This window comes from Callorhinchus milii, unplaced genomic scaffold, assembly GCF_018977255.1.
Source record: "Callorhinchus milii isolate IMCB2004 unplaced genomic scaffold, IMCB_Cmil_1.0 Scaffold7, whole genome shotgun sequence".
In the NCBI taxonomy this organism is placed as follows: Eukaryota; Metazoa; Chordata; class Chondrichthyes; order Chimaeriformes; family Callorhinchidae; genus Callorhinchus; species Callorhinchus milii.
In genome coordinates, this window is record NW_024704748.1 from 880,951 (window position 1) to 907,929 (window position 26,979).

The window sequence follows — 26,979 nt, forward strand, 5'->3', positions numbered from 1 at the left end:
ACAGAATGAGATAAGCAGAATATGGAGGTAAATCGAACAATTAATCTACAACAACAACAACTTGCATTTATATAGCGCCCGCCACACAGGGCAGCGTCTCAGAGTGCTTAACAGTGCGGAGCCTGACTCCAAGACGAAGAGGGGAGGGGGAAGATGGCCGTAAGGTCAAAAAGGAAGGTTTTGGGCGGGACTTGAAAGAGGGGAGAGAGGGGGCAAGGCGGAGGGATTGAGGGAGAGTGTTCCAGAGTTTTGGGGCGTAGAGGCTGAAAGCGCGACCTCCAATGGTGGGGCGGAGAGTGCGAGGGACGAGCAGGAGCCGGGGCCAGTCGAACGGCGTTGCTGACCGGGTGGTGGATTGGGGAGTGAGGAAGTCAGAGAGGGAGGGAGGTGCCAGAGAGTGAAGGGATTTGAACACGAGTGAGAGGATCTCGAAGTGGATCCGTTTGGTGATGGGGAGCCAGTGGAGCCTGGGCCAGAGCTGGGGAGATGTGGGGACGGAGTTTGGTTGGGGTCAGTATGTGGGCGGCAGAGTCTGAATGAGCTAATCTTGTGAATGGTGGAGCTGGGGAGACCGGCGAAGAGAGGGTTGCAGTAATCCAGGCGGGAGGTGACAAACACATACACGAGGGTTTCGGCTGCATTTGTGGGAAGGTACCTTCGGAGGTGGGTAATGAGGCAGAGGTAGAGGAAGGCAGGGACTGGATGTGGGGAGGAAGGACAGCTGGGGGTCGAACTGGATGCCTAGATTGAGCAATAGCTCAGTGAGTGTGAGGCAGAGCCCAGGGAGGTTGAGGAGTTTAGATCTGCAGGAGTGAAGACATTGACTGGAACCAAGGAGTATGGCTTCCATCTTGTCCATGTTCAGCTGCAGGAAGTTTACACTCATCCAGGCCCTGATGTCTGCCATGGGCCCTAACCTTGAGTAACAGCCTTTTATGTGGCATCTTGTCGAATGCCTTCTAAAAATTTAAATATACTACATCTACTGGATCCCCCCTATCTAACCTGCTAGTTACATCCTAAAAAAACTCTAAAACATTTGTAAAACCATGTTGACTCTGCCTAATCGTGTTATGTTCCTCTAAGTTCTCCACTACCCTAATCAAGGAGTCTAGAATTTTCCTACCACCAATGCCAGACTGACTGGTCTATAGCTCCCCATCTTCTCTCTCCCAACCTTCTTAAATGGTGTTACGTTTGCGATTTTTCCAATCAATGGAAACCATTCCAGAATCCAGAGAATTTTGGAAGATCAAAAACAAGGCATCGACTATCTCAGCCGCCACCTCTTTTAAAACCCTCTGGATGCAGACCATCAGGTCCAGGGGATTTGTCATTTTTCAATCCCAACAGTTTCTCTCGTACTAATTCTTTACTGATGTTATTTCCCTAAGTTGCTCAGTAACATTAGCTTCTTGGTTCCCCTCTATATTTGATAAGTTTTCAGTGTCTTCTAACGTGAAGACAGAAGCAAAGTATTTGTTTAATGACTCTGCCATATCTTTATCCCCCATTATAATTCTTCCTGTCTCTGCCTGTAATGGACCCACATTCACTTTTGTTATTCTCTTCCTCTTTATGTATTTGTAAAGACTCTTGCAGTCTGTCTTTATGTTCCTGGTTAGTTTGCCCTCATAATCCATTTTCCTCCTCCTAATCAGTTTCTCAGTCTTTCTTTCTTGGTCTCTGAAGCCCTCCCAATACTCAGGTTTACTGCTCTTTTTGGCAGTATTATAAGTCTTCGTTGGCTTCATTCCTCCGGGTCTGGAATCCTCCTCGTCCCCCGAGTCCTCCGCTCCCCCCTCGGTGGCCGTGCCTTCAGCCACTGTGCCCCGAGGCTCTGGACCTGCCTTCCTCACTCCCTTCGTCTCGTTCCCTCCCTTCCCATTTTGAGGTCTCTGCTGAAGACCTTACTTTTCGACCGCACCTTTGGTCACCTTCCCCCCCTCCCCCTTCTCCTCCCCCGGGCTCCTCCCCCTCCCCCAAGCTCCTCCCCTCCCCGGCTCCTCCCATTCCCCCTGGCTACTCCCCTAGCCCCTCCCCTAGCCCCTCCCACCAGCTCCTCCCCTGGCTCCTCCCCACCCCCTGGCTCCTCCCCTCACCTGGCTCCTTCCCTCCCCTGGCTCCTCCCCTCCCCCGGCTCCTCCCCTCCCCCGGCTCCTCCCCTCCCCCGGCTCCTCCCCTCCCCGGCTCGCCCCTCCCCCAGCTCATCTCCCCTCCCCTGGTTCCTCCCCCTTCCCCTGGCTCCTCCCCTGGCTCCCCCCCACTCCCCTGGCTCCTCCCCCTCCCCTGGCTTCCCCCTCCCCCGGCTCCCCCCCTCCCCCCTGGCTCGGTCCCGGGACCCATTACCGTGAAGTGCTCTGAGACGCCGTCCGGCGCGGAGGGCACTACATAAACCCAAGTTGTTGTTGTCTCTTTTCATTTTGTACTTTCCCTGACTGCTCCAGTTGAACCATTATCCCTTGGCATTTTTATTCCTCAAGGGACGAATTATTACACTCAGAGGAGATTGTGCTGTGAAGTGCTGTGACATGAGGTTCCAATGCAATAGGACAAGTTGCTCCCTGGCTAACTCCTTGACTCACTCTTTAAGCGAAAATTTATTCTCCAAACAAACAGGAAGTGAAAGCTGTTAAAGTTGCTCTTAGTCTGGTTTGTCTGAGATTTAGTCTAAAGATTTAAAGAGGCACTGATTGCTCTTAAAGTGGCCTTATCAGTTCTTGCAGTGAAAACAGTCCCTTCCCTCTGTCAGCGTGTTTCACCGCTTCATCCCCAAATATTCATAACACGACCGAGCAAAAGAAAGCTGGGAAAAAGAAAAACAAACAGCGAGTGGTTTGAACAAGCTGCGATTCATGACTTCATCACAGTCGTCCTGACAGGCAAATTTCTCTTGTGCTTGTTTATGCCATTCTCTTTCGTTTTGGTCAACATTGGAAACCCATCACCATGCTCCAGAGTCTCCAAACCTGACTGAGAGTTCCACGTGTATGTCACCGACACGCGGATATCTCTGTGTCTGGAATGGAACGCACACACTCTCCCCAGAGGGTCACACCCCGCTTACTGAATTCTGGAGAGCGCTAGGCAAACACTGGCAAGAACTTAGGCTTGGGAGGGACCCCAGAGTGTGCGTTGGGGTAATTTCTATAGTTTAACGAGATGAAACCTCACAGCTTGAGAGCGCTAAGTGGCAACTTCCTGCTGCTTGTGCCACAATTTCCCCCTACAATTCCCACATTTTAAGACTTGCTGTCAAGTGTAGTGACTGTGCGTTTGTGGGCAAATGTCGTTTGGAGCGACCCTCCAGGGAGAGAGTGCATGCTCCAAACAAGAACACAAGCCTGATCATGGTGATGGGTTTCTTTGTGTGTCAGACACCCGGCTGATCACGATGATTGATTTCTGTGTGTGTCAGACACCCGGCTAATCACGGTGATGGGTATCAGAAGTGTCAGACATCAACTGTCAAATAAACAATAATAATAATAATAATAATCCTTGCATTTGATATAGCGCTTTTCACATCTTTGCGACGTCTCAAAGCGCTTCACAGAATAGACTGTAAAATGAATTGACCGTATATTTGTGGGCGAAACGCAGCAGCCAATTGCGCACAGCAGGGCACAATCACAGAAAGCATTCAAAGAGCCATGAGGTGATTAATCCCCCATTAATCTGGGGGATTGTTGGCCAGGACACTCGGAGAGAGAAACCTCCTTCTAATTACTAATTGTACCTTTAAGTAGCAGAGAAGCCTCATTTTAAAGGGATCAAGCAGAAGGTAAAGATGTGCATCACCCACAAGGAAATGTTAGGCAACCTCTTCTCTGTCATTATGACAAGTACACAAAGGCTAACCATGTGTTCTTCTCAGCTTTGCTGCTGTAGGAGCCAATACTACATAAGAAAAATGCAGTGTTGGTTTGATGCTGCGATTTGAATATTCTTTATAATAATAATCCTTACATTTGATATAGCAGCTTATTGCATTTTAAAGACGACTTAAAGCGCTTCACAGAATATATTGTAAAGTGAATTGACCGTATATTTTGTGGACGAAACATGGCAGCCAACTGCACCCCGCAGCGACCCGCAAACAGTCGTGGATTGAACGGCCAAATATTATAATTTTTTTGAGGGATTATTACCCCTGAAAAAGTGATCCGCCAATCGACTAACAACCGGGTTCCTACTCACTGCTGGGTGAAGAGAGGCGTATGGAGCAAGGAAACCTGCCCAGTATTTCACTGTGTCTGGGAATCAAACCCAGGTCCTCTCGCTTGCGAGGCGAGCGCTCTAACCACTGAGTTACAGGACTCAACTTACAGGTTATAGGTTTTTAGTGCAGTAGGGAGGGTACACTTTTGTTTTTAACTCTTTACCTGAACACAAATCACAGGACACTTATTGTAATAGTGTTTCCTTCCGCCTGGAGTCCCTCTGCACATGTTCAAAAGCTTGGCCTAAAAAATTCACATTCACTGCACTTTACGATATAGCCGGTGAAACACTGGGAGACGTCCTCCCGATATGAAAGTTGCTACATCAAATGTAAGGATTATTATTTACTGTACGGATTATAAAGTGATCCTATGGAGCCCTCTTAACCTGGTGACTAGGGTCGGAAAAGAAACAGAGGGACTAAGAGAGAGAGAGAGACAGAGAGAGGAGGCCTGGATGGTAAACACGGTTCAACGTTACACAATATATCAAGGTGACAAGAAGAGGAAGGGAGGCGAGGCAAGGAGAGGTAAGGAGAGGACCAGTGATGGGGACAGGGAAACAGATTAGTTTCAAATGAGGAAAGATTTATTGCAGAGAGAGATATTAACCAGGACTGTCGGCTGTCTTCAAGAAAAAGGAGCAAACTGAGCGTGGGATTCAGTCTGTAATGACATGCTTGAGATCTTCCAGGCGGGCTGAGGTCCGAGGGTGTGGGGTGGGGAGTGGGGCGTGGGGGGAGGGGTGGCGGAGGGCGGAGTGAGGCAATCTTCCCTGACACGCGCTTCATCACTGCCACTGAGGCTTAACACAGAGCAACAGGAACATCAGTGGAGTCCTGTAGCTCAGTGGTTAGAGCACTCGCTTTGCAAGCGAGAGACCTGAGTTCAATTCCAGGCAGAGGGCGAAACCTTGGGGAAGTTTCCTTACTCCACACAGAGCCTAATAATAGTCCCTCCAAAACCAAAAACAATAATAAATTGGTCATTTTCAATCCACGACTGTTTGTGGGACATTGCTGTGCGCAATTGGCTGCCGCGTTCGCCCACAAATATACAGTCAATTCACTTTACAGTGTGTTCTGTGAAGCGTTTTGGGACGTCCTCCCGACGTGAAAAGCGCTATATCAAATGCAAGGATTATTATTATTATTATTATCAGGCAGAACAGGCGCTGACTGAAGCTCAGTCTCAGTAATAATAATCGTTGCATTTGATGTAGCGTTTTTTATCACATCGTCAGGATGAGTTTTAAAGGAGACCCGCAGAGCAGTGACTGTGTTTCGTTTGTGGGTCGAAGTGCGATTTAGTTTGCCACAGAGCGAGGTCCCAGAAGCAGCCATGGAGCGAGGGACCCATTTTATTTGGGGGATAGTTGGACCCGGAGGGGGGGTGGGAGAGAGAGAGAGAGAGAGAGACTCCCTTCTCTCTGAACAGCGAAGCGGGATCTTTAATGCTCAGCACTGTGCTGGAGGTTAGACACGGCATCTCCCACAATAACCCCCCCCAGCGCTGCACTGGAGGGCGGCTCAGGCTGGGTGACCCCCCCCAGCGCTGCACTGGAGGGCGGCTCAGGCTGGGTGACCCCCCCCAGTGCTGCACTGGAGGGCGGCTCAGGCTGGGTGACCCCCCCAGCGCTGCACTGAGGGCCCTCAGGCTCGGGTGACCCCCCCCAGCGCTGCACTGGAGGGCGGCTCAGGCTGGGTGACCCCCCGGCGGCTCGGGTGACCCCCGGGCGGCTCGGGTGACCCCCCGGGCGGCTCGGGTGACCCCCCCCAGCGCTGCACTGGAGGGCGGCTCAGGCTGGGTGACACCCCCCAGAGCAGCTCAGGTGACCCCACCCAGAGCTGCTCGGGTGACCCCCCCGGGCGGCTCGGGTGACCCCCCCGGGCGGCTCGGGTGACCCCCGGGCGGCTCGGGGACCCCCCGGGCGGCTCGGGGACCCCCCGGGCGGCTCGGGTGACCCCCCGGGCGGCTCGGGTGACCCCCGGGCGGCTCGGGTGACCCCCGGGCGGCTCGGGTGACCCCCCGGGCGGCTCGGGTGACCCCCCGGGCGGCTCGGGTGACCCCCCGGGCGGCTCCGGTGACCCCCCGGGCGGCAGTGTCCGGCGGCTGTTGAACCACAAACTTGTGACCTGAGTGGCTTTCACTCCCCTGACAACCATCCCATAATAAGCAATCCGCCCCGCCCCTTAGTAACCATCCCATAATACCCTCCCGCCCTCTGGCCAGCCCCTAACAACCATCCCATATACCCCATCCAGTCCTAACAACCATCCCATAATACCCTTCCAGGCCCTAGCAACCATCCCATAATACCCGCCAGGCCCTAACAACCATCCCACAATGCCCCGCCGGGAGGCGGGCGGCGGCGGCGGGTGAGTGGTGTGTGTTGATGGCGAAGGCCCGGGGAGCGGCCCGGAGCCTCCCGCCGCCGCGCTCCCCGGGGCGGCGCTCACAGTGCGCTGGTGGGGGGGGGGAGAAGCCCCACAATGTCAGAGGCGCAGACCATAACCCGCGCCCCCCGCTGGGGCCTGTCAGGCCGATGTGACCCCTGGCCTCTGGCCGGGCTCGAGACGAGGAGAAGTCCCCCCCCTCTCCCCCCCCCCCCCCGGGGCCAGAGACCTGGAGTAACATCGGCCTGACACTGACCGGCTGACAATGACCCCCCCATTTGCTCCCCGGCTGCTTGCGGAGACGTTGCCGAGCACACAGTCACTACACTTGACCGTGAAGCGCTTTCGGACCTTCCTCCTGGCGTGAGGGCGCCAAGTCAAATGCGGGGATTGATGATGATGATGGTGGTGATGATGATGACGTTCCCGCGCCGGGCGACACCGCTCCGCACGCCTCTGCTTACCCAGCAGTCAGGAGCAACCTGGTTGTTAGTCGGTTGGTGGGTCACTGTCCGGGGGGAGGAGGGGGTGATAATCCCTCCAGAAAAATGCACTCAATCCGCGGCTGTTTGTGGGACCCGCCGTTTCACCCACAACATACACAGTCACTCCACTCTACAGTGAAGCGCTTGGAGACGTCTCACCGATGTGATAAAGCGCTATATCAAACACAAGGATTATTATTATTACATTTTGAATCACTCTTATAGAGGTGGTTTCTGAATGGTTTTCAGTGATGGGCAGTCAGACCAATAATAATAATAATAATAATAATAATCCTTGCATTTGATATAGCGCTTTTCACGTCGGGAGAACGTCCCAAAGCGCTTCACAGAACACACTGTAAAGTGAATCGACTGTATATTTGTGGGCGAACGCGGCAGCCAATTGCGCACAGCAATGTCCCACAAACAGTCGTAGATTGAAAATGACCAATTTATTATTGTTTTTGGTTTGGAGGGATTATTATTAGGCTCTGTGTGGAGTAAGGAAACTTGCCCAAGGTTTCGCCCTCTGCCTGGAATTAAATTCAGGTCTCTCACTTGCAAAGCGAGTGCTCTAACCACTGAGCTACAGGACTCCACATACCACTGCCACGTTACATATGTTACTTTTAATATATTTGAGCTACTTTTCAAACAGGAGGTTGATATTTTGTTCACAGGGTATTTTGTCAAACCATTTCCAAATAGCTTTATTAACAGTCCCAGTTGCACTGATGACTGTGGGAACTGTGTTTGTTCTATACTGCCATGTACGTCCCTGTTCAATTTGTGGATCAATATGTTTCCTGATCATCTCTAGTTCCTTACTTCTTACATTGTAATCACTTGGGATTGCCCATGAATAATACTACATGTACAACCTATTTGGTTCTTTGATGCTATCCAGTTTGTTACAGATTGCTGATCCATCTGTATGTATTTGTGAGTCCCAGATTATTGTTGTTATTATAATTGGAGCTGTTTGGGAGGAATAAATGCAGGGTCTCTTCAGACTGTGTCAAAACTTCCTTCTTTGACTTTCGCTCATCCCCCCCCCCCACCTCAACTCGCCTTCACCTCTTCACCTGCCCGCCCTGGGTGTCCACCAAAGCATTGTAAAAAGTTAGGAAACATCCTTCTGATGTGAAAGGTGCTGTATGTGTGTAAATTATATTGTAAAGGGGTGGGGGGAGAGAGAGAGAGAGAAGGCAGGTTAGTTAATGATTGACATCACAGAGTTATTACAGTGGACGATATATCGCCTGGGAACTTTCTGTGTGTGTGTACATGTTTGTATCTGTGCGGACATTTGTGTGCGTGAAGTGTGAGGTGTGAGTTTTCTGGCCGCTTATTTTCCTGCGGATGCAATAATATTTACCGCCTCCAGCTAAGCAATGCCTGCCTCTGCTCCTTATTTCAGCCACTATCAGGGAACCTTTGAACTTTGAGCAGCCAATGGAGAGGGCTCACTCTCTTGCTTCTGCCTGTGAGCTTGAGACAATGAGGTGACAGTCGCTGGCAGGGAGTCAAGCAGAGACTGTGCAGTCAAGCTGCTCGCCTTCCCACAGGCTGTGGCTCTGCCATATGGCTAGGTAAGTGGTGCACTTGGTTCAGCAAGGCTTTTTGGGGGAGTGGGGAGGCGTGGGAGCAGCGCTGTGTTGTCAGATGAGATGTCCTTTGGATTAAACCTTCCGTGCCCACTTAGGCACACATTAAAGGTCCCGCCATGCTGTTGGAAAAGAAAAGGGAGTTTCTCCCCCTGTTCCCTGGCTGACCATCGTCTCAGAAACAATTGGCCACTCACTTCATAATAATAATAATAATAATAATCCTTGCATTTGATATAGCGCTTTTCACGTCGGGAAGACGTCCCAAAGCGCTTCACAGAACACACTGTAAAGTGAATTGACTGTATATTTGTGGGCGAAGGCGGCAGCCAATTGCGCACAGCAATGTCCCACAAACAGTCATGGATTGAAAATGACCAATTTCTTATTGTTTTTGGTTTTTTGGAGGGATTATTAGGCTCTGTGTGGAGTAAGGAAACTTGCCCAAGGTTTCGCCCTCTGCCTGGACTTGAACTCAGGTCTCTCGCTTGCAAAGCGAGTGCTCTAACCACTGAGTTACAGGACTTCATGGCCTGACACTGACCTTGCTGGTGGCTGGCGCTATCTCTTTCACCGTAATGGCCCACATACAGCCTGGCAGATACAGAGTAAAGAGCTTTGAGATGGACGGATGGATTAGGCCACCCTGACTGCTGAGTGGGGGGGGGGGCACACTAGAGCGCCCAGCGCCCGGTACTACTCGGTCTCCCTTCCTCTGTAGGAACCCCACGCACCAGCTGGCTCAAGAAGGGGGAAGTTTCGCCCACAAAATACAGTCAATTCACTTTACAGTATATCCTTTGAGGCATCTGAATGATGGTTTAAGGCGCTGTATCAAATGCAAGGATTGTTGTTAAGTAGATTAGATTACGAAAAGCCCGCACTCAGGCCACACTAATTGTTGATGGCCACACACTGAAGCTGCCAGAACAATCAGTTTGAGAACTACTGGCACAGGCGCTGAATCCAATGGAAGGCTGAACGATGCCTGAACCTTTCCCCTTCTCCTCCCATAGGTTTTGTTTGTTCCCCGCTTCGTGGCACTTCAGTGTGTCTCCCGTGAACAGCTCCGCTAGGCAGAGGGCTGGGCTCACAGCTGCCGTCCTCGCACTGTGTCTGCTGCTCACCTTCGTCTTCACAAGATTTTACCATTGGAGGCCGCTGCCTGTCAACAAAGGACTGGAAAGGTCAGTATGGCCAGAGATGAAGATGCCTACCCCAAAACCCAAGTGGTAGGGGGGCACTGTATTGTCGAAGGTGCCGTCCTTTGCATGAAACGTTAAACTGAGGTCCATGTTTAGGTCCCTGTGCTCTGTTTAAGTGGATGTTAAAGATCCCATGGCACTGTTCAGAAGCAGAAGGGGGTTTCTCTCTCCCAGTGTCCTGGCCAACAATCCCCAAATAGAATTGGTCACTCCATGGCAGTTTGTGGATCGATGGTAAATTAGCTACCTCTTTTGCCTTTAAATAAACAGTCACTACACTTCACAATGAAATCTTGTGAAGTGCTTTGAGACACCCTCCTGATATGAAAGGCAATGAATGAAACCAAAGGGTTATTATTGAGGATTATTTGCAGATATGATGTAGCTAGCGAATAACTGCAAGTCAGCAGGGCCAGTTTATCCGTGTATTTAGCAAAGAACACTTTTTCTTTTGCTGTCATCCTTATCCTAATTCATTAACACCCCACTCTTTATTTTTCCCCTACCCTTTCCCCTTATTCCTTTTAAAATCCAAGTCCGGAAACCGGATAACTGGATTGATTATTGCGGTGACTTTTGCTGATGCAGCCCACCTTTAAGTATTCAGTGATGGGTTAAGCACTTTGCATCCAGGCTGGACTGCAGCCCTCTTGTGTGTTAATTGCACAATTTGCTGGAGGCCGCACGGGTCAAACCTTCCATCTCTGCACACTTAACCTGATTTGCCTGGTATTGGTGGAACCTCAGTGAGGGAGGGGTGTAGAATTTCACACTGCACCATGGTCGGGTGGGGGTGAGGGAGAAGTGTGGTTACCTGCTGACAGCAGCAAATTGTGCTGGCTCAACACCCTCGTCTGCAAAAAAAAACTCTCCTCCTCTTCCCCCCACCCAGGGCGTTCGATTGCTATAATTCTTAAGGGACCAATCGGAAGGCAATTCTTGCAGTCTTCAGCCTCTCCAGAGCACTGGCTAATTGAAGAGACATCGCGTCTATAATCCCTGACACAACAACTTGGAAGTGCGAGATTGGGTTTAGAAGTAATTTGATCTGGTAATTGAGCAATTTGGCACCACGGGGAAGGGGAGTGGGGGGAAATCAGCCCCCACCTCTGACACCACTTACCATGGCGAGGGCGAAAACCCCCTCCGAGTGTTAAATGTATTACGCTATAAGCAATATTCAATATCAGTTTTCTTCTAGTTAATACAAGCCCTTCAGAGGGTGTTACGCTGATGGAGTCTTAATAGCACTCTCCTGTTACTTATTACTTGATCGGGAAATTTCCACGTGTCAGAATGCTCCTCCGAGGAGCTTGCTGTAAGTACAATGCTTCGTTTCACAGGAGTTCAAAGTCAGTCTGGGCTTAACACAATGGCTCCAGGCCTCCGGTTGTGACTTTGAACTGAGTGAGCCATTCCTAACGTGTTACCTACCAGAATCCACCTTTCTTTCACCAGGTTAACTTTATGATTTCTATGAAATCATAGAATTCAGTCTTGTGGAGCAACCACTATAGCATAGTGCACTCGCCTCTCAAGCGAGGGGACCTAGGTACCATTCCCGGATGGGGCAAAACCTTAGGCAAGTTTCCTTACATCAACACGCAGTTGACCAAAAAAAATAATAAGGGGCTGCATCAAATGCAAGGATTCTTGTTATCATTACTAGCTGTACCCGTTGCAACTATGCTTACAGCCATTTAATTTATTTGGTCTTCTCTCTTTTGTCTACCATTTGTACTTTCCCTTGAAAGGCTTGATCTTCGTTTCTTAGGCATCTTTATCCCTTAAGATTATGAATATGTGCTATTGAATATTAGCATCCCTTGTTCACATATTTACACACATCTTGTGGGAGGACTCATGTTGGGAGGACTCAATGGGAGACCTCAGTGAAGGCTTCCTGGTTAGGAGACCTCCTGGTTAGGAGACCTCCTGGTTAGGAGACCTCCTGTTAGGAGACCTCCTTGTTGGAGTCCATACATGTGTGATCAGCTTGTTTAGGTCATTTAGGAGATCTCCGAAAAAATATGCCCATGAAAACTTCCCAATGGAAGATCTTTCCGATGAGGTTTAAATCATGCTCTAAGTCTATTGATCATTGCATTATTGGCAGACAAGCAGACAGACAGATAGATATTTTGTCTTTATTAGTGTAGAAGATAATGTCAATCCAAACATACCTCACAATTTACAGTGGTGCAGAATTCTTAAATGTACCTCTGATATGCTCCTCGCCTGTGAGGTTTTAGCATGCCAACAAAAAATCGGATTTCACAGAATTGAATGTTTTAATCTGAAGCTTTTCCTTCTCTTTGTGCGTTTAATGCACGAAAGTTGACGTGCAGCGTGATAAATACTGAGTTGAGTGATTGGGATTGTGCACAGGGACATCCCATATTCCTGAATTGAATGACCAATTTTTATCTGGACCATTGTTGGTCATCACTGGGAGAATCTGCCAAGAAAGATCACGAGATTTTTAATGTCCACCTGAACAGGCACACACAGTAAGTACCTCAGTTTATCGTCTCACCCGAAGGTCAGCACCTCTGACAATGCAACTGCAGTACTTACTCCACACACCTTTAGTAACCCAGCAGCAGTAAGTCGGAACCCAGCTGGTAGTCGATCGGGGGATCGCTTTCTGGGATAATAATTCCTCAAAAAAAATGTTGTTCCTCAATTCACGACTATTTGTGGGACATTACTGTGCTTAGTTGGCTGCCGCGTTTCATCCACAGTCTTCACAGTATATTCTGTGAAGCACTTTCAGATGTCTCATTGGCGTGATAAGACACTATACCAAATGCAGTATTATTATTATTGGGGTGTCAGCCTCGATTGTGAGCTCAAAGGCTCGAACCCACACAAACCTCTTAAAACGCTTTGAAATGAAAATGTTAAAAATAGGCAAATGTATATGATCTTTTAATAATAAGACTGTTACTAATAGAACAGTTGACTGTGTTTTGCCTGCAGGTACCTGGCGAGGATGGAAGACATGGAGGCGACCGACACGGAAAATCCAGACCTGAATTACGGAGTGATCGTCGACTGTGGCAGCAGCGGCTCCAGAGTGTTTGTGTATTTCTGGCCCCGGCACAACGGGAAGCCTCACGATCTGCTGGACATCAAGCAGATGAAGGACAGCAACAGGAAGCCAGTGGTGAAAAAGATCAAGCCAGGTACAGTGGCGGTCAGTGAAGGGGGGCGCGGCGTTCTATGGCACCCGTCAGCATTTAGAGCGTAGCTCAGTGGTTAAAACGCTCGCTTTGCAAGCGAGAGGACCCGGGTTCGATTCCCGTGGAGGGCGAAATGTTGTGCAAGTTTCCTTACTCCACACGGCTCCGTTTACCTAGCAGTAAGTAGGAATCTGGTTGTTAGTTGATTGGCGGATCACTTGCCCGGGGTAATAATTCTGTGGGTAATAATAAAAGAAATGTGGTCACTTAATCCACGACTGTTTGTGGGACGCTGCTGTGCGTAATTGGTTGCCTCATTTCATCCGCAAATTACACAGTCAATTCACTTTACAGAATATCCTGTGAAGCCTTTTGAGACTTCTCGAAGACATGATAAGGCACCATATCAACTGCAAGGATTATTATAAAAAGAAATGCGCACGTACGTACACACTCAAAAGCATTTGATATTTAAGGTTGTGTTTCGAACTTCTTTCAAGCGGTTGGTTTGCATTGCACTGCTATGTGGGTTTTGATACTCTGGAACTCTGTCTTTCTGTAGAACTTTGCTGCCTCCCTGTGGCACTGAGTTGCACCTGATCTCACGCTAAAACCCTCAGTTATTACATATTTTATGTTGGAGCTGATCATCAGTGCACTCAATCTCTGTACAACCACTGCTGGCATTTATGCACAACCATTTACAATAATTATAATCCTTGCCTTTGATATAGCACTTTATCGCCTCGTCTCAAAGCTTTTCACAAGATATACTGTAAAGTGGATTGACTGTATATTTTGTGGGCGAAATGCAGCAGCCAATTGCTCACCGCAGTGTCCCACAAACAGTTGTGGAGTGAGGGACCGGTATTATCTGGGCGATTGTTGGACAGGAAGCATCTCAAAGGGCTGTACAACTTTACTTGAATCCAAGTTGTATCCTGGCAATTGAAGTATATTTTCACGATTTTTGGGGGGGGTCAGCACCCTGATACATGCAGACACTCATTGCCGTGCTCGAGAGTATATCAAACCAGACTGGGAGTTTCATGTGCAACGCTTACACATGGAAATTTCCTCGTGTCCGGGGGAGAAAAGGTTCACAAAAACGGACACCTTTCTATTCGGGTAACTACAGAGAAACCCTGTTATAACACTGCGGACGGAATCCGTGATCTCAGGCCCTCGCATTAAAACAGCACCATGAACTTCCGGGTCATCAGATCACCACTGACATCGCTTCCTGTGTGCTATGTGCAAGAAGGCGGCGCTTCCCGTGCGTTTCCTAATCTCTTTTGTCTACATTGTGAAAATGCGTAGTTACAGTCAGGCTCAGCCAATCAACAGACTGCACCACTCAAACATCCACAAGATAACTAGATCTGCTTTATAATTAAAGTGAGGTTACTTTCCTCGGGCAGTGAGTGGCACTTTCACTTCTGGGTCAGAACTTTGAGTTTGAGCCCCACCCGACCGCACACATACACACACACGTGCACACACCCCACATCAGGGACTTTGAGCTCACAGTGCAGACTGCCACTCCAGAGCAATGCTGAGGGAAGCGCTGCATTGTCCATGGAGCCATCCTTCAAATGAGACCTTATCAGGTGAGGTAAAGCAAAACCCCATTCTGTGCCTGTTCAGTGTTAAAGATCCCGCAATACAACTGGAAAAGAGAAGGGAGTTTCTCCCGCTGTCGTGGCTGGGTCTCAATCCTCCAGATCTAAATAAGCTGTTCATTTGCTTCTTGACTGTTTGTGGGACCTTCGCCACAAACAGTGACCGTGTTTGTCGACAATAAAATATGTCGCTGGACAGCTATTCCCTACAAAGCGCTCTTTCTTGAGGTGTTTCACCCTGTCTTGTCTTTGTAAAAATTCAAGTTATTTAGCAATTGGAAAAATAATTTTGTCACTCAATCCGCGACCGTCTGTGGGACCGCGCAATTGGCTGCAGCGTTTCATCCACAAAATATACAGTCAATTCACTTTACAGTATATTCTGTGAAGCGCTTTGAGAAGTCTGAAAGACACGATAAGGCGCAGTATCAAATGCCAGGATTATATATTATATAAAGATGCTTTTGTGAAATAGACTGAGAAACGTGCAGCTACACTGCTCCCTGGTGGCGCCTTTTGTTGGCTGCAACTGCACAAACTGCGTTGAGGTTTTCTGTAAGTAACAATAATCCTTGTGTTTGATATAGCGCCTTTCACCTCAGGAGGCGTCTCACAGAGCTTCACGTGATTCATTGTGACTGTGCATTTTGTGGGTGAACCTGTATAAATCGTATGTTACCATTCTTCGGATCGGACGTTAAAACCAAGGTCAGGTTGATGTTACATTCTCATAAGATAGGGTCGAATTCACCCAATCCATTTATTAGCAGGAACACTGCTTCAAGGCTACCCACACAGTGTTTCTGTGGGATTAAGGGAATTCTAACAGTATTCCTTATTAGTCATCTTGTTAAGGAATATCCCAAATTAAACTCTGTTGTCGCTGTAACCTTCTCTCAGAGCTCTTCACACAGTGCCTCACCACCCACAAGGTTAGTAGCTTTTATACAGTCAACTAATCTATCCCAGCAACATCCCCACACACAGCAGTGATAATAATAATAATCCTTGCATTTGATATAGATCCTTATTACATTGTTGAGACGTCTCAAAGCTCTTCACAGGATATACTGTAAAGTACAATAATGAAATGTGACTGCAATTGGCGAAATGTGGCAGCCAATTGCACACAGCAGTGTCCCACAGTCAACAGCAACAACAACAACAAAGTTACGTTTGTATAGCGCATTTCACGTCGGGAGGACGTCCCAAGGCGCTGGAGAGTCAAGAGTTTCGCATCCGAGCTAAGGTTCAGGATTGGGGAGGGTGGAGGGCAGTGGGGGAAGCAGGGAAATTGAAAGCATGGTCGAAGAGGAGGACCTTGATAATAATAAAATAATAAATAATAATAAAAAATTGGTCAATTTCAATCTACGACTGTTTGTGGGACATTGCTGTGCGTAATTGGCTGCCGCGTTTGCCCACAAATATGCCGTCAATTCACTTTACAGTGTGTTCTGTGAAGCGCTTTGGGACATCCTCCTGACGTGAAAAGCACTATATCAAATGCAAGGATTATTATTATTAAGGAGGCAAGGGAGGGGGCGAGACGGAGGGACTGTGGGATGGCATTCCAGATTGTGGGGGCAGGGTGGCAGAAGACCCGCCCGCCAATGATGGGATGGACGAGGTGGGGTACGTGAAGCGAGCTGGAGCCCACTGAGCGGAGGGAGTGGGCAGGATGGTAGGAGGTTAGGAGTGGGGGGGAGGTCGGGGGGAGCAAAACCATGAAGGGCTTTGAAGGTGAGGTCCAGGACCTTGAACTGCAACCTCTGTGTGATGGGAAGCCAGTGGAGTCAGGCAAGGATGGGAGTGATAGGGACATGGAACCTGATGTGGGAGAGGACACAGTTTGTAGAGTTCTGAATAATCTGCAGCCTATGGAGGGAGGTGGGGGCGGTCAGAGTGAAAGGAGTTAGGAGTTGGGGAGGCCAACAAGGAGTTTTCACAGTCCAGCCATGATGTAATGCGTGTATGAGGATTTCGGCGACCTGCGGTGTGAGGCAATGGCAGAACCAGGCGATGTTGTGGAGGTGGGGTAAGACAGAGTGGGTCATGGCACGGATGTGGGGTAGAATCAGGAGAGCCTTGGTCTTGTTGACATTCAACTGAAGAAAGCTAGCTGTCATCCAGGACTTGTTGTCTGACAGATATTCTGACAGGACAGCACTGGGTCCTGGAGTCAAGGGTGGAGGCAGAGAGGTAGAGTTGGGTGTCACCCGTATACATGTGGTAGTTGACCCCATGTCTGTGGATAATGTTACCAAGAGGGAGATATTGAAGAGGAGGGGATCAAGGACAGAGCCCTGAGGAATGCCACACAAGATGGTGCGAGGCCTAGAAGGAGAAACCCATTTGTCGGGGAATTGTTGGCTAGGATACTGGGAGAAATCTTTTTGAATAGCGCCATGTGATATTTACAGTCCACCTGAAAAGGCAGATGGGACCTTGTTTAACATCTAATCCGAAGAATTGCACCAATGACAGTGCAACCCCCTCACCCACCCCACCTAGCACTGGATTGGAGTGTCAGCCCTGCCTGTGAGCCCAGTGGTCCCAACGTGGGGCTTAAACCCACAATCTTCTGAATGCAAGACAGAGTGCTACCGACCCAGCCAAGCCAATGCATAATTGTGTCGTGGCTGACAAACCTCCAGGTGATTTTGTGATTCACCCAGAGGGCTGTTGGTGGTACTTTGTCAGCAAAATAGGCTACAAAATTATTTGCATACAATCATCAGTTGTCACTATGTATTGTGACCGTAATTACCTGTGCCTGTAATTACCTGTGAAGTTCTTTGAGGCGTCCTGACATAATGAGTCTTTGCTTCCGCAGGGATCTCAACCCTGGCTTTCAGCCCAGAAAAAGCCAGCGATTACCTCCGCCCGCTCCTGAGTTTTGCTGCCAGCTATGTACCTACCCCGAAGCATAAGGAGACACCCTTGTACATCCTCTGCACCGCTGGAATGAGGCTTCTACCTGACAGGTATTACAACAAAAACAACAAATTGCACTTGTATTGCGCCTTTAACGTCAGGAGAATGTCCGAAGGAGCTGGACAGGGATTTGGACCCGAGCTGGAAGTTGGATCGGGAGGGAGGGTAGGGCTAGGAGGGTGACCGAAGTTGGAGTCAAAGAGGAGAGTCTGGAGATGTGGCAGTGGGATGGAGTTCCAAAGAGTGAGGCCAGAGACTGAAAGCCCGACCGCCGATGTTGGAGTGAGCCAGGTGGGAGACATTGAGCAGACTGCTGAGTGAAAGGAGCAATTCTAATCGTTCAGGGACTGTTTTGCAGCATTCTCACAACAGTTGACCACACTGATATCCTAAGGCTGACACTCCAGTCTAGTGCTGTATTGGCCCCGGCCTTCCCATGTTTAGTGACGGATAAACAGTCAGGGTTCCGGCTCCTCCCTCTGCAGCGCCATCTGATCTGTGTGTGTCTATCTGTGTGTGGCAACTGGGTGGGGAGAGGTCAGGCTCAGCTGTGATGCCCTCTACAGGCAAGAGACCTAATGATACTCACTGCCCAGGCTCACACTTGGACAATGGTCACTTAGGAGAATGCCAGGACAGGAGGCGATATTGGATAAATTCTCAATGTGTGGTTTTCCATTGCACCCACACAGCCAGCAGCAGGCCATTCTCAGGAACCTGTACACAGACGTTCCCCTGGAGTTTGACTTCCTGTTTTCTGACTCGCACGCAGAGGTGATATCTGGTAAACAAGAAGGTACGGAATCCGCCGGGTGCCTGACACATCCTATCTAATCTAACAACAGTAACAACCCTTACATTTGATACAGCTTTATCATGTCTTCGAGACGTCTCAGAGCGCTTCACAGATTATACTGTAAAGTGAATTGACTGTGTATTGTATAGGCGAAATGCGGCAGCCAATTGCGCACTGTGGCCCACAAACAGTTTCTTGGCTTCTTACTCTCTGTCTGTTACTAAGCTATAGGATTCTTTCCTCAGGAGTTTACGCCTGGATTGGAATCAACTTTGTTCTCGGACGATTTGATCATATTGAAGACGGTGAGTGCAGTTGCTGTATTGTAACCTGTTTTTTCGGTAGCAAACTGCAGTTTTACCAGTTACAACACCACACACTCTAGGAATCCCCCAAGCCTTGGCTCTTGCCAACTTGTGCCTAATGCTCTCCAGTGCGAGGTAAGCAGAGCGTGTCCTTCCAGGGAGAGAGTGCATATTGCCCTCCCGATACGGGAGATTATCCATGTGTTGGTGGCACACGTATGTGGAATTCTGGTTTGGATACTCTTAAGAATGATGATGGTTTTCCGCATGCGTCAGACACCCAGCTGAACAATTAAAAACACCTCTTGGCAGCATGAAAGAATTTGTTTATAAATCAAAAAAAATCCTTGCTTTTGATGTAGCACCTTATCACATTGTCGAGACTTCTCAAAGTGCTTCACAGGAGGTTTGTCTGATTCGTGGGCAAAACGTGGCAGGGAATTGCACGCAGCAGTGTCCCACAAACAGTCGTGGATTGAGTGACCAAATATTACTATTACTATTTAATCCCATTTGACAAAGCAGCTATGGCATTGAAATCCCTCAAAGCACTTGAAAGAGAAGTTCTGTAGAGAAAGTGTAGTGAGCTGTGTATTTTGTAAACCAATGCAGCAGCCATTTTCTTCATACAGCCAAGAAGAGAATGACCGATTCTATCTGAGGGACTGTTTGCCTGATCACCCGAATCCCGGGTTTATGTATCGGACCCCAGAAATTCCCCCCAGATAAAATTGGTCATTTATTTCCTGGCTGTTTGAGGGACGTTGCAGTTGGCTACTGAATTTTAAAACGCACAGTCACTACACTTCAGAGTAAAATCATTGCGCACAGCAGTGTCCCACAAACAATCGTGGATTGAAAATGACCAATTTATTATTGTTTTGGAGGGATTATTATAGGCTCTGTGTGGAGTAAGGAAACTTGCCCGAGGTTTCGCCCTCTGCCTGGAATTGAACCCAGCCACTTCCGTGAAGTATATTTTGTGAAGCCCTTTGAGATGTCTCGAAGATGTGATAAGACGTTGTATCAAATGTAAGGTTTATTATTTTTATAGAGTCTGATAGAGTCACACAGTCTGACCTCTGGTCCTGATGGCCATTGGTATGTCTGAACCCCTTTTGTCTCGCTTTTTGCCAGAAGAAGATGCTCTGATGGCAGTGACCGTTTCCAGCAATCCCAAGCAGGAACCCGTCGTACGGAAACAGACGGTGGGAATCCTGGATATGGGTGGGGCCTCCGTCCAGATCGCCTATGAAGTCACAGCTCCAGTGACATTCACCTCTCAAGAGCAGGTTAGTATGTTAATCATCGCTAAATCCTTTTTTATTTTAACTGATTTTCATCAATAAATATGGTAACAAAAGATTCCCTCCTCCCCCCCAATTTAATTTTTAAAATTCACATTCGCCGACTTTTCTTTTTATATGTATATACTATTCAAAAAAGAAATGTCTGTCTGTCTGGGTATCTGCCAATAACGCAGTAACCGATTGACATAGAGACATGATGTATACAACAGTAACAACTTGGATTTATATAGCGCCCTCCAAACCGGACGGCATCTCAGCGTTATTTCAACGGAAAGTCTTGCATGGGGGAGTGTCATGGGTATATAAATATTTTCTGGGGATCTCCTATTGTTGATGAGCTATATTAAAAAATGTTTTACTCGGTGCAAATCCATGACTGTCCAGTGCCTTGGGGCATCCTCCTGATGTAAGAGGCGCTGTATAAATGTAATTCCCTCGATTGCATTCTCTTCTCTTCTTCCCATCTTTAAAATCTACGTTAAAAACTTTCTAAGCGCTTTGAGATGTCTTCCCTATGTGAAAAGCCCTATATAAATGTATATTTTCGATTAGATTTTGGTTACCTCACTATTCCCCACCCCCAAACACACAACATTACATTTATATAGCGCCTTTCACGTCGGGAGGATACACACACACACACCTCGTGCTGTCAGTCGTTTCTAAGAAACACTTTGAGATGTCCTTGCGACAAGAAAGGCGCTGTGTAATTGTAAAACGGTTGTGTAAAAATGCTCGAATCTCTCTTTTAAGATGTGTGCACTTGTCATTTGTCAGGAAGAAGCTGCCAAAAACGTACTGGCGGAGTTTAACCTGGGCTGTGACTCCCAGCACACCCAGCATGTCTACCTTGTCTACGTGGCCACCTTCCTGGGCTTCGGGGGTAATTACGCCCGTCAGCATTACGAGGACCTCATTTTCAATCAGACCATCAGCACGAACAGGTACAGTGAGGACCCAGCTGATAGCTTCCCAGTCAGACCCCAGGATACTTAACAATAATAATCCTTGCATTTGATATAGTGTTGTATCACACTGTTCAGACGTCTGAAAAGGTTTCACAGGATATACTGTCTAGTGGAGTGACTATATATTTTGTGGGCAAAATATAGCAGGCAATTGCACACAGCAGTGATCAACAAACAGACATGGAATGAGTGACCAATTTTATTTGAGGGATTCTCGATCAGGACACTTTTTTCACCATGGGATCTTTAACGTCAACCTGAACAGGCACAGACAGGACCTCGGTTTAACGTCTCATCGGACGGCATTGAATTAAATTTAATTTTAATTGAATGCTCTTATTGGGTGGGGTGGGATCTATTAAACTATTGAGGGTTTGAAATACATAAAGTTGAATGGGCTAATTTGCTGTTGGAATCTTTGCTGATTAACCTATTGCTCAGTTGTTCAGTGTTGGGGTTAAGCTCAGGGCAGTCGGATTGTTGGAACACACATGTCAAAAGGACTCGTGGTGCGACCATTGCGGAGTGAGCTCATCTTTCCCACCCACCCACTCTCACCTGTGTACCACCGGCTTGTGCTCTGGGTTCAAATTGTTTGAGATCGCTTAAATGAATTGCATTGCCACCCTGCATGAGGGGCATTATGTAAATGCAAGTTGTTATTGTTGTTACGTAAGTTAAGGGAGCAGCGGCTTGGGACGTCCTCCCGACGTGAAAGCGGCTCTATAAATGCAATTTGTTGTTGTTGATCCTGGGAGTGTATTACAGGCTGGAATCAGAAAATCGTAGCATTATGCAGCTCAGAAGGAGGCCATTCGGCCCAACGTGTCTGTGCTGGCTCTTCGAAAAGAGCTTCCAAACCAATCTCAATTCCCTGCTCTCCCCCCATAGCCCTGATCAGCCCCACTCCCCCACTCTCTCCCCATAGCCCTGATCAGCCCCACTCCCCCTGATCAACCCCACTCTCCCCATAGCCCTGATCAGCCCCACTCCCCCGCACTCTCTCTCTCCCCATAGCTCTGATCAACCCCACTCCCCCGCGCTCTCTCCTTAGCCCTGATCAACCCCACTCCACTGCTCTCTCCCCATAGCCCTGATCAACCCCACTCCCCCCGCTCTCGCCCCATAGCCCTGATCAACCCCATCCCCCGCTCTCCCCATATCCCTGATCAACCCCACTCCCCCACTCTCTCCCCATATCCCTGATCAACCCCACTCCCCCACTCTCTCCCCATAGCCCTGATCAACCCCACTCCCCCGCGCTCTCCCCATAGCCCTGATCAGCTCCACTCCCCCCACTCTCTCCCCTCAGCCCTGCAAACTTGTCCTCCCCAAGTAATTATCTACTTCTCTGTTAAATAATAATAATAATCTTTGCATTTGATATAGTGCTTTTCATGTCTTCGAGAAGTCTCAAAGCGCTTCACAGAATATGCAGTAAAGTGAATTGACTGTATATTTGTGGGCGAATTGGCTTCCACCAGCCTTTCAGGCAATGTATTCCAGATTCCAACAACTCGTTGTGTGGAAATATTTCTTCTCATCTCCCCTCTGTTTCTTTAACAACTATTTTAAATCAGTGTCCTCGGGTTACCGACCCACCCGTCAGTGGAAATAGTTTCTCCTTGTTCACTCTTAACAAGTGAATCCCCTCATAATTTTGAAAACTTCTATTAATTCTCCTCTTAACCTTCTCTGCTCCAAGGAGAATAATCCCGGTTTCTCTACCTCTCCTGATAACTGAAGTCCCTCATTCCTGGTGCCATCCTGGTCAATCTCCTTTGCACTCTCTCCAATGTCTTGACATCCTTCCTAAAGTGTAGTGCCCAAAACTGAACACAGTCTCGCTGAGGGCTAACCAGTGTTTATATAAAGGTTCATCATAACTTCCTGACTGTTGTATTCTATGTACCTATTTATAAAGCCTTGTATCCCGGATGCTTTTTTAACAGCTTTATCTGCCTGTCGGGCCACCTTCAAAGATTTAATTGTATGAACCCCTCAGGTCTCTGTTCCTTCACCCCCTTTAAGATTCTCCCCAAAGATTTTCTTTGGGGGGGAAAAGGTTATGGTTAGAGATGAGGTTAATGGAAGGCAATGTGCTGCTGATGAGAGGCCCTAACAAGGCTGATTCTGGGCTGTTTCTGCAGGCTGACCGGGAAACGTACAGGTCTGAGTGCCGAAGCCCCGATTCCGGACCCCTGCCTCTCCATCGAGTCCGTCGACACCATCGAGAAGGAGGGCCGCTTGATGCATCTGAGAGGCACGGGGGAGTTTGACGTGTGCCGGGCGCTGGTCAGGCCCTTCCTCAACAAGGGCAACGAGACGGGCGGCGAGGCTCTGAACGGCATGTATCTATCGCCCGTGGACTTCCAGAGGAGCGAGTTCTATGGCTTCTCGGAGTTCTATTACTGCACTGAGGATGTACTGCGCATGGGAGGGCAGTACCACAGCACCCGCTACCTCAGGGCAGCCAAGGTGAGGCTTATCTCCTGCTGTTCACCCCAGAGCGGGCAACGTACACGAGACCTTTAACGTTTACCCAGAATAGCCACGGATGGTTTAACATCTCTGGCAAAGGACGGCACCCTCGACATTGCAGGACTCTCCCACCGCCCCCCAACTCCCCCCAGCAATGCACTGTAGTGTCACCTCAGACTGGTGGAGTCCTGTAGCTCAGTGGTTAGCGCACTCGCATCGCAAGCAAGAGGACCTGGGTTTAATTCCTGGGCAGGGCTAAACCTTAGGCGAGTTTCCTTAATCCACACGTCTGTTTACCAAGCAGAAAGTAGAAACCCGGTTGTCAGTTGATTGGGGATTGCTTTCCTGGGCAATTTCTTTTTTAATCAGGTTAATTATTTTTGTCCTCGATTTCCAGTGACGGGTGATTGGGTAACCCGAGGACAAAAATAATCCCTTCAAAACAAAAATAATAATAATTTTGGTCACTTTTCTATGACTGTTTGTGGCACACTGCTATGCACAATTGGCTGCTGTATTTTCACCCACGAAATACACAGTTTACAGTGTATTCTTTGATGCACTTTGAGACATCTCAGTGACATTATATGGCGTTATATTAAATGTAAGCATTATTATTATTATTCTATAGATAGTTTAATAACCTCGACCTTCTGACTGATTGAGAGGCAAGAGTGTTACTGAATGAGCAGGTATGATGCTTTACATCAAGTCAATTTAACGTCATATTCTCTCAGAGACTGGTTTCTTCCCTCCTCCCCCCCACCCCCAGGGAGTGGTAATTTGAAGTGCTCCGCTCACACCAGTCCCCGCGCCTGTGGCCTGAGTTTTATTTCCCCCTTTTCTCCCCAGGATTACTGTGCCACCAAATGGACAACGTTAAAAGAACGCTTCGAACTCGGCCTGTTCTCATCTCACGCTGACCTTCACCGATTGAAGTAAGTCTGCCAAAGACAGGACTTGGAACAGATCTGTGCAAATCTGTTATCTGGGACAGATTTTAGGACATATTCAGGACTGAATATTCAGAAGATTTAGAATCTCGTCTGTCAATTCTTTCAAAATAATACCTTGGGATACAGTATATAGTTTGGGACAAATCAACACCAAACAACAAATTACAAGCACGTTTCATGTCAGGAGGTGGTTGGGATCAGAAAAGGTGGAGGGCAGGGAGCGTAGGAGTATGAGGCTGAGTAGGAGGCAAGGTCAAAGTGAGACGGGTCTTGAAGGAGGCAAGGGAGGGGAGTAGGCGGAAGGACTATAGGATGGAGTTCCACAGGGTGGGGGCAGAGAGGCTGAAGGGACAGGACATGTCCAAGCGACTGCCAGGATGGTGGAAGGCGAACTGGATGGACCTTAGTCTTCTTTCTCCATCAAATTCTTATGTTCGCAGACCCTCAGATGAGTAACGCATTGGGAGCATTTCACTGATCTAGTCTCCTACCATTACAGGTATCAGTGCTTCAAGTCAGCCTGGATGCATCAAGTGCTACACGGAGGCTTCAACTTCCCAGCCAACTACTCCAACCTGAGGACTGCCCAGCTGGTCTATGACAAGGAGGTGCAGTGGACACTGGGAGCAATTCTTTACAAGACACGGTTTCTGCCTCTCAGGTATAGACAACAACAACAGCAACTTGCATTTATAAAGCGCCCTTCACACCTTATGGCGTCTTGTAACGCTTAGACTTTCTATTTTCCCTCCCAGCTCCCCCGATGTAGCAACACTCAGTGAACATGGGAAGACTTTGCAAGCTTTTTAAAGTGTACTTAGAGAAATGGATCAAGCTGTGATGTTTCTACCTTCTCTCCTTCCCACCCCCTCCCCCCGCAGGGATCTCCGGCAGGAAAATCTCAAGCCGAACCACTCCAGCCTGCTCCGCTTCTCATTCGTCAACAACCACTACCTGCTCTTTGCCTGTTTCTTTGTCGTCCTGTTGTCCATCATCCTGTACATCCTGCGTCTGCGTCGCATCCACAGACGAGCTCAGCAGGAGCTGCTGTGGGTGGAGCGAGGAGAAGCTTCGAGCGGAGAGACGTGACGAGCCCTGGGCGAAGAGAACACGAGAGAGAGAGAGCAGAGCGGAGGTGAATGTTCAGTTGGAGAGGACGTGCTGAAAGCCTTGAAAGGTGTTGGTGTTCCAGAAAATATTTCTCTTCACAATGATCCCAGTCTCTTGTTCAAAACATTCCAGTCTCTTCAAAATGGTCCCAGTCTCCTCTGCAAATTTATTCCCAATTTCTTCACACATTCCAGGTCAGAGTTGGCCCTACCTAGCTTTGAAACGCTCAACCAAATTACACCAGTGTTCCCCTGGCCAAAGTCAGCTGAGGTAATCAGTATAGGGTTAGACCTACACTGCTTCCCAACCTCATGATTGTCATTCCTGGTCAGTCCAGACACTCTCTTTCCTATCCCACAGCCCAGACTACCCACCCACTAATTTTTTAAAGCTGTGACCAAATTTGTCAGCCTGATGCAGCAGCACTCGTGCCCCTGAGTCAAGGTAGTTGGATCAAATCCCACATCAGGATGTGAACTCGCAGAATTTTAGCTGATGTTAGTATTATTGCAAATATGCAAGTATTATAATAATTATTAATAACTAAATGTGAACTAAAAAATTAAATGTTGAAAAGGTAAACTAAAAGACAGAACCACGCTGAAGTAATTAAATATGCAGAAGAGGCATTATGTGAATTGCGAGTTGTACATTACTAACCTTGAGGATTCAGGAGCCTGTCTAGTTTCATTTTGAAACACTTTCTAGTTTCCTGTTCTACTATGCTGGCTTGTTCTCCACAAATAACTGATCTCCTTTTTACCCTTTAACTTTCTCTGTACTTCCTATTTGCATTTGTTTTCTCTGGCCACTTGTTCCTCAATTTTCTACACAGCGGGGAACATGTGTGCGTCCAAATCTTTCCAAGTCCTATCTATTTTAAACATTTCTATCTCTTCACACATTCCCTAATGGGTAGGATGGTCCTAGCTGCTTGTCCAGCTCGCACCATCCTACCCATTAGGGCTTTGACTTGTAGAGTTATTGAGCTGAATGGGATAGTTCTCTTCCCCCATTGACTGGTCTGCCCTTCCTGATCCTGCCGATGAGCCAGGTTGGGCTGTGCTGTCATCAGCAGTGCGTGCCCAGGGTATTGCGGATCTGCTTATATATGTCTAGGCGAGTCTGCTTTAAATCAATGTTTTGTTTCCAATTTTTCCTGGATTGAGCATTTCTTTATTTTACGCCAAAAATCGAAAAATATTCAATCGAGAACATTTATTTTGTGGTCTGACCAAAAAACAACAAAATTACATTTATAGAGCACCTTTCACTAAGCTGTGACATATCTGAAGCCAATGTGATTTCCTTTCATGTTTGTTCCTGACTTTTGCGAGTATTAACGGAAAGAACCACTTTCTCTGTATTTTAAGAACAGCCTTTTGTCGAGATG

The 26,979-nt window shown here is 48.1% G+C and overlaps 1 protein-coding gene across 4 annotated transcripts; it reads left to right on the top strand.

Moving 5' to 3' along the window:
- Positions 1 to 4,606: 4,606 nt before the first annotated feature.
- Positions 4,607 to 26,501, top strand: LOC103188915 (ectonucleoside triphosphate diphosphohydrolase 4). 4 transcript variants are annotated; one of them, XM_007909091.2, is made up of 13 exons: positions 4,607 to 4,753; positions 8,525 to 8,696; positions 9,728 to 9,898; positions 12,899 to 13,104; positions 17,560 to 17,710; positions 18,353 to 18,456; positions 18,702 to 18,761; positions 19,899 to 20,053; positions 20,849 to 21,015; positions 23,190 to 23,517; positions 24,373 to 24,458; positions 24,976 to 25,137; positions 25,358 to 26,501. In XM_007909091.2, the coding sequence occupies exons 2-13, from the start codon at positions 8,689 to 8,691 to the stop codon at positions 25,563 to 25,565; spliced, it is 1,806 nt and encodes a 601-aa protein (XP_007907282.1). In that variant the 5' UTR covers positions 4,607 to 4,753; positions 8,525 to 8,688; the 3' UTR covers positions 25,566 to 26,501. The 4 variants fall into 4 exon arrangements, with proteins under 4 accessions (XP_007907282.1, XP_007907281.1, XP_007907283.1 ...); XM_007909090.2 differs by lacking the exon at positions 4,607 to 4,753 and adding an exon at positions 6,562 to 6,601; XM_007909092.2 differs by lacking the exon at positions 4,607 to 4,753 and adding an exon at positions 6,562 to 6,601 and having other exon boundaries at positions 19,902 to 20,053.
- The last annotated feature ends 478 nt before the right edge of the window (positions 26,502 to 26,979 follow it).